A 7,921-nucleotide genomic window follows, 5' to 3' on the forward strand; every position below is an offset into this window, starting at 1 on the left:
TTTTAGTCAATACCCAGAATTTCAGCTGTTTGTTCATATGCTGCAAAAGCACGCCTTGAGGTATTGCCATCATTACTTGTTCCAGAACCACCACTTTTAGGGAAATCAACAACAAGTCCCATTTTGTTCATAAAATCAGTCTGAATCTTTTGTTTAGCTACAGATGCCTTTTCTTTGTGTTCTTTAGATCTTGCTTGCCACTTTCTTGTTTCTTTTTTATATGCAATGTGCAATAACATCTCAAAAAATCGAATCCATGCATGAAGACTGGAAAGACCATATTTGAACTCTCTGTTAGTATAATCTATATTAAGGATATCAAGACTATTCATATTTTTTGGAGAGACACCACACACTGAACAGCATTGGTATGAGTTATTTTTTTCAGATAATATTGTTTGAACCTTCCCATCAATCATTGTATATTCAATAATACAATTCACTTCAATAGAAGATCCGCAAACCTCTAATAAAATCATACCCAAGCTTTCTATCTTACTTTTAATGTACTGATCTTCTTCAATCACAGATTCCTTGGATTCCATTTTGTATGCAAATCTTATGGGTCTACAATAGGCTGTGGAGGACGACTTTTGATTTCTCCAAATAGGCACCTTTTCGTTGCTGTTGTTAAATCCAGTCAAATCCAATGGGACAAGACAAGTAATAAATAATGATTCTTCACGCTTTAAATCTCTGTTAATGTCGGGTTCTGATAAAACTTGTTTATAAATGCTTTGGCCAGTAGCACCATCAAAACCAGCCTTACACGTTAGTGTCATTGTTTTTATTGCTTTGTCGTTCAATATCAAGTGCCTTAGCACAGGTTCCTGAACTGCACAGATTCTTTGCAAAGTATGAGTCATTAAATCTTTTAAAGGAACTGAAGCTGAATAGTCCTCCACTGTTATGTTTGCAGGATAACATTTCAATTTTGCATCTCTGACATCATTGTAAGCGGGGTAGATGTTATATTCTTTCTCCAAGGCTCCGCTTCTAATCAATTGATAGGAAGCTTTTGTCAGACTTGCATCAATTATTAAAGCCAGTGCTTCGTCTGCTGAATATTTAGTTGCTTTATCTGTATTTGATATATTTAAAACATTCTTGGCAGCAATAACAACAGATTCATCTCTAAATTTTTTATTAGCAGCAAAAAATAATTCATTGGATGAATGAGATTCAATTAAACAAGATACATGCCGTTTTTTAGTTTTATTAGAACTATTATCAAATGCAACTGGTTTTCGACCACGTCTACTTGCAGTTGGTTCATTGTCTTTTTTTCTGACAATTAAATATTCATTAAGCCAGTTCACAAACTTCTTTTCAAAACTTTTCACAGTATAGCTTGCAGATTTCCACTTTTTTTTATACAAGTAAACAAATCGTTGAACAGCATGTCTAAAATCAACGTCTTTAAAATCAGCAAATTTTGGCTGAATAAATTTTAATATATCTTCAGTAATATTTTGTTTTGAAATACTATGATTGTTTTTTTGGAGAAAATTATGAATGTCTAAGTTTAACAAAACCATATCTAAATAATTATTGTAACAAATATTTTGTATTTAAAAGTAAAATGTTATAATATATATGCCGCCTGGACTACTAATACTTGTTAGTAATTAAGTTACTACAAGTGTTAGTAATTAAAATTAAAAGTAATTAAATTACAGTCAGTGTTAGTAATTAAATTACTAACAACTACCGAAAATATGTTGTTGCTATGTTATGCAAAGTAAGGTATCCATAGTAACCAAAAAAAGTTAACCTCATAAGAATTCTGAATCTCATTTTAATACATACCCCCAATATTGTGTATTTAGCGCAAGTAAAATACTGTTAAAACAACGTTAATGTAAAAATGAGTTGTTGCTATGCAAAATTTAGTACCATAGCAACCAAGTTAAAACATACATAAAATCTGAACGGGGATTTAAGGGGACGAGCAATCAATTAAAACTCGATTGAAGCATCATATAGCTCAAATAAATATAAGACAACACATGGCAAATTGTGGTAATTATTAGTTATCGTGCGGCAAAAAATAAGTTTCTTAAGAAATTTTTTTTTTCAATCTGTGATTTTCAAAGTATAACTGAGATAACATGCTAGAACAAATTTATTTCACACATTGGTTTTTCTTATCTCAAAATACTCTAGAATAACATGTACTAATTTTTTGTTTCAAAAACGTAGATGTAATTGAAATATAACACAACGTTGATGTCACCGTTAATTACTTATTTATAATTTTTTTTTTTTTAATTTTATCTCAATATTCAAATGCTTAGAGTCCTGGTAAGTAAGGGATTTAATATAAATAAATTATCAATAGATTTCTCCTAATATATGTAGATACTAAAATTAAATAGGTTTTCAAGATTAGACAACTAAAATTTTTCCCATTTTGTCCACCTACTGGCCCACTGTGCAGTGACACATTAAGGCCACAACTTTTGCCTTTTTCAATCTCTAACACAAATAGTCAACTTTCCAACTCGCTTTCCAGACAATCCGAATCATTTACCTTCTCTATGTCTTGTTTCTGATCCTAGTCAGGTGCACCATCTCATTCTTTTTCATCATCAGAATCCCTCTATTATCTTACCACTAACAAGTACCCTAAAGCTGATTGGAACTCTTTCCATGATTTTCTTTGGTGATAGCGCTTGGGTTAAAATCTTTTATCTTACTGCTGACAAATGTGCTTCTTATTTATTCTCTTGGATTCAAGTTGGCATGGAACCTTTTATTCCCTCTCAACAATTTTAGGTCAAGCTCTTACTCTTCTCTATGGTTTTCCCCTCATTGTGCTGCTGCAATTTCTGAACATAACCATTACTTCCATAACTAATTAACAAGCGCTTATCAGAGTTTTGTTTTAAAGTATGCTGGAAAGCAGCATCTGTTATCCCTATTCTAAAAAATTCCGGAGAGCAATCTGACTCACCTAACTACCCTACTATTAGTCTTCTTACTATCATAAGTAAGGTTTTTGAGCCTTTAATTAACAAACACTTAATCATAAATCTAATAACTTACTTTTTGATCATCAATATGGATTTCGATCTTCTCATTTTACTGCTGATTTGTTAACGGTAACAACCCATAAGTTTTATCGTGCATTATATACATGCGGTAGTGGTGCAGTGGTAAAGCGCTTGCTTTACAAGCAAGAGGCTCTGAGTTCGATCCCCACCACGTCCCTGGTAGTACCGCGCTCAACTTGTTTCTCCGCGCAGCGGCCTTGTTTGTCAAGGTTCGTGTTTCGGAGTTATAGAGTTGAGAGAGGGTTATAACCACTATTAAGTAGCCTCCTCATCTGTAGTGGCCTTCTTGGCCTTGAGGAGGTAAATAACAAAAAAAAAAAAAAAAAAAACATGTGCCTTTGAAAAAATTTGGCACGCTGTTCTTCACCGCAAGCTCTCTTCTTACGGTAACTTTAAGATTATTAAATGCTTCCTGAGCTATCGCCAATGAAAAGTTGTCCTGGATGTACAATTCTTTTCATTTCCTGAACTTTTTTTAATTTACATTAACGATTTTTCAGAAATTCACACATATAAGATAGCATTATTAGCTGATGATACTACCATTTATTCATGTCTTGATAAGAAGCCAACACTCTCTTATTGCTTACATTTAATCTTAAAAAAGAAACTCACTTCTACTAAAGCATGAGGCTTTCAGTAGCTGGTGAACTTTAACTCAGATAAAACTCACTTTTGTTCAGCTTACCCTTATCACAACAATCTAGATTTTCCTAAATTTAAGATTGGTAATGTACTTGAGTCATCTACCCTTCTTTTAGGATTAACTCTTACTTCTGATCTTTCTTGGAAACCATATATCAAACCATTTGCAAAATTGACTTCTGCTAAGGATGCATCTCTTTATTGTGCTCACCATTTTCTGACTCCAGATTTTATTTTTTATCTCATTCCGTCTAAATCTCTATTCCGTCTAAATCTCTAATCCATCCTTGTATGAAATACTGTTGTCATATCTGGAGCAGATTTCTGTATGCCCTTTCTCTTTAAGACAAGGTGCAAAAACGCATTGTAAACATAGTTGGACCTGCTCTTGCAGCCAACCTTCAAACTTTGTCACATAGTTGTTATGTTGCTCCTCTTTTTTTTTCTTTGAAAGGGTTCCATTAACTAAAATTCATTCTAGTGATCATTCAATTAAGTCTCATCATTTTACTGCGACTGTTTCTATGTGCTACAAAAAAAACTTATTTTCTTGCTTGTTTTCCTAATTAATTCAACTTGTAATCTTTTAAGTTGTCTGTTAATTGCTAACTTGCTTCATAAACTTCATTTTTTCTCTTCCGATAACTTTTTATTCCAATAGTGGCAGCCTTGTTGAAAATAAAGATGTTTAAAAAAAATTAAAATAAAAAACAAAAGTTAAACAAATCATGACTTTGACTTAGTATCATAGGAAAAGAATTTACTTAAAAAACCTCTTTACTTAAGAATTTACCTTAATTAAAAAAAAAGAATTACCTTAAAAGCCTCAGCTTTTAAGGTAAGGAAAGCCTCTGCCTTTCTTAATCCCCCCTGACTCTCTCGATCTGAAACCAAAGTTTCTGACTCATGCCTCGCTTGTCATTAAATCCAAAAGTTAGGTTCTAGAAAATATTTGAAAGTCTTTTATAATGCCATTAAAAAAAGTCTAATACTCCATCTCTGGAATATTATGAATATTATGGAATATTATCTCTGGATTATTATTATGGAATCTGCGTCTGATCCTATTAACTCTCTCAAGGATAAGTTAAAATTACATAAAAAACACTTTTCCTTAAATTCATCTTTTGAATCTAACAATCACATTTTTCCTGATGTCCCAGCAAACAGTTTAATCTATTATAAGACATTAATCAATCTGGCTTCAATGCCAGAGTAAACAATGTGTTTTACAAATAGAGTAGGTTGTTAGACTAAAGATAAGATATTAGAAGTTTGTTAAATTAAAGATTCAAAGATTTTACATACCAGCAGATTTACATACCATCAATAGAATTACAAGAATTACATAACAGAAGTAGAATGAGAGGATGGAAATCTGTATTTTGATTGTCATAGAGTAAGTTGTTAGACTCAAGATAAGATGTTAGAAGTATGTTGAATTCTCAAAAGCTTGGAGCATTGTGTCAGACAGCACCCTTTTGCATTGATTTCTTGAAATAATAAAAAAATGTTTGTTCTCGAGAGTTCTCAACGAAGAAAAAGTGAATCAAACACAAGTCAAAGCTCATGTTATCCCTCTGCTAAAGCTCATCACTAAAGTTTATGTTGCCCATCTGTAACAAGTGCCATGTTGCTCATGAATTATGTCTAGTACCACTTGGTACTAGACACCACTTATACTCATTATAGGACTAGTAATACCTGTGCAACTCATCATTTACCAATCATTGTGACTCATCATTCACCAAACCTGATATACGCTTATATATAAAAAATCAATATAGTTTTTCTCAGTTGTTAACTTCAAATTATCAGGAATTATCTGACATTAGAAGTTGCAAAGACCAAAAATGTTTGTATGTTTAAAGAGATTCTTAGGTAGAAAAATTTTAAAATTAAAAATCTTAATAAAAAATTTTTAATTTTAAATTTTAAAAACAATTTTAATAAAAAAATTACAATTAATAAATTTCAACTTCTAATTGACTAAATTTAGAATCATAACTAAAAAAAAAAATGATTAGTATTTATAAGTTTAAACATATTTATAAGAATTAAACTAAAAATAATTTAATTGAAAATATTTCAATTTAAATTTTAAATAAATATTTTGAAAGTAATAAATAACTATGTCAAAATCAGCAAATCAAAATAAACTTTTTTTTTTTTACACAAAAAAGGATTAGAAAAAAAAGTAAAAAAGTTAAGCAAAAAAACTTTAAAAAAACAATAACAATGATACAGTAAATTAAAAAAAAAACTAAAAGTTTTGTAAAAATTAAAACAAAACCTTGAATTTTCCGTTGATCACCTCCATAGCTCTTGGACCTAACTTAGTATAAGATATCACTTGCTTGTGAATACCAATAACTAATTCCTCTGAAAGTATGCGATTGAGCACAAGACTGCGGAATAATCTCTCAGCATCATTGCGCTGATATCTTTCTCCTTTATTATATAATAAGCAATTTTCATATGCCTTACTTTTGATGTTTGCTTTTCCCTACATTAAAATAAAATAGTAAATATTTTATAGCTTTAAGCAAATACAACAATGCAAAAAATGATAAATACATCATTGAAACCTGTTTCTTCTTAATTTTAAACTATTATTCATAATCACATATTTACAGTCATTACATTAAGTACGTGAAGATATTTGTAAATATATAACATTTATATATTTACAAACACCTTTACATACTTAGCATGAAATGCCATTGATGATGCCATACTGAAATGGCAATCTGTGAGGGCTTCAGTACAATCTAATAAGTGTTAATCTAATAAGTGTTTAAAGATGAGACAACATTTTAAATTTATTCTTTAATTGCGGCTCTGTTAGGAGCTTTTGTATCTATCTTTAAAGCACAGTTTATATTTATAATACAATTCATTTATCCTTACAGTTATTTAACATTTCTTAATATTTGTTTTTTTAGTAGTTTCAGAAAGAACTGTTTTAGAGTAAGTTGCATTATAGTTAGTGTTTGTAATAGAATTTATTTATATACCTTTGTTATAGGTTTATAAAAGATTTTTGGCTTTATTAGGTTGTATAAAGGTATGTGTAGGTACTTGTAGGATTTAATTTGTAACTTAAGTTTAAATTTAGTGCTTTTTTTTTAAGTAGATTAAAAGATCAAACTGTTGATAGAGAGCCTATAGAGACAATAAATTAGCTGATCAATAGAGGCACCAATTTAGTTGATCAATAGAGAGCTACCAATAGAGATACCAATTTAGTTTAGTATATTTATATCTTTGTCATTTAAAGCAAACTTTAGCACCCATTGCCACAGTAGAGAACATTTATACATATTTCTATAACTTCAGTTGGTTGCACTTTTTTCACAGCAAAAATCAATTCTAAAAAAAAAAACTACTTATAAAATGCTTTAGTATGAGCCTTTAATTAACAAACTTTTAATATGAGTCTTAAATTAAATAACTCTCTAAAAATCATTATGGATTTCAACAATTTTGTTCTACTGCTGACTTATTAGCCATTATATTTATTTTCAGTAACTTCTAACAATCCACAAGAACCCACTTATGGTCTTGCGATGATTTTCATCTATATAAATTTTTATGATATTCTTACCTCCTAAGTGGGCTAGGACAGTCAGCATGATTTTCTGGGACAGCATTTAAGTTAACAGCATGTAACGGTGTTGAGATTAGTATCCCAAGTTTCATGTATAATAAATATGTGATCTTTGGTTTTTAAGTAACTAAAGTCATTGGTTTTATTTACTTTTTTAAAAAGGTCGCCCCAATGCCCATTTATTACTCACTGAGTTCAGTATATCCCTGAATATTTTTCAAAAGTATCAAAAATATCAACCTGGGACTCAAAAGAAGCAGAATTTTATGAAGATTTAAAAATTTATTATCTCTTCATTAAAAATACTGTAAAAAAAAAAAAAAATTATACCACAAAATGTATAAAAAACAACCACATCAAGTTTTATTCAAAAATGTTTTTATTTTAACTGTTTTAAAAACACACAAAAAATGAATAACTCAAGTCATTAATTTTTTTGTTAAAACTTTTATTTTATTATTATTATTATTTTGGAAATCTGAAGCAATACAAAAATAAAAATATTTAAAGTAAAAAAAAAAAAACTTAAATTGTCAACATAAAACATGATTGTGCTTTATAACACTATTTTTTGCTATTTGTGGCATACTTAAGCTATGTTACAAAGTTA

General features: G+C 29.8%; 1 protein-coding gene across 2 annotated transcripts in view; it reads right to left on the reverse strand.

Annotated features, from left to right (window-relative positions):
- The window catches only part of LOC100205617 (recQ-like DNA helicase BLM), a 70,698-nt gene that overhangs the window by 3,847 nt on the left and 58,930 nt on the right, over nucleotides 1–7,921 (reverse strand). For both annotated transcript variants that reach the window (XM_065815415.1, XM_065815414.1), the window contains exon 22: nucleotides 5,995–6,207. In XM_065815415.1, the coding sequence (XP_065671487.1) occupies nucleotides 5,995–6,207 (213 nt within the window). The remainder of the gene's footprint in view (nucleotides 1–5,994; nucleotides 6,208–7,921) is intronic.

This window comes from Hydra vulgaris, chromosome 13 (assembly GCF_038396675.1).
Source record: "Hydra vulgaris chromosome 13, alternate assembly HydraT2T_AEP".
NCBI classification, from domain to species: Eukaryota; Metazoa; Cnidaria; class Hydrozoa; order Anthoathecata; family Hydridae; genus Hydra; species Hydra vulgaris.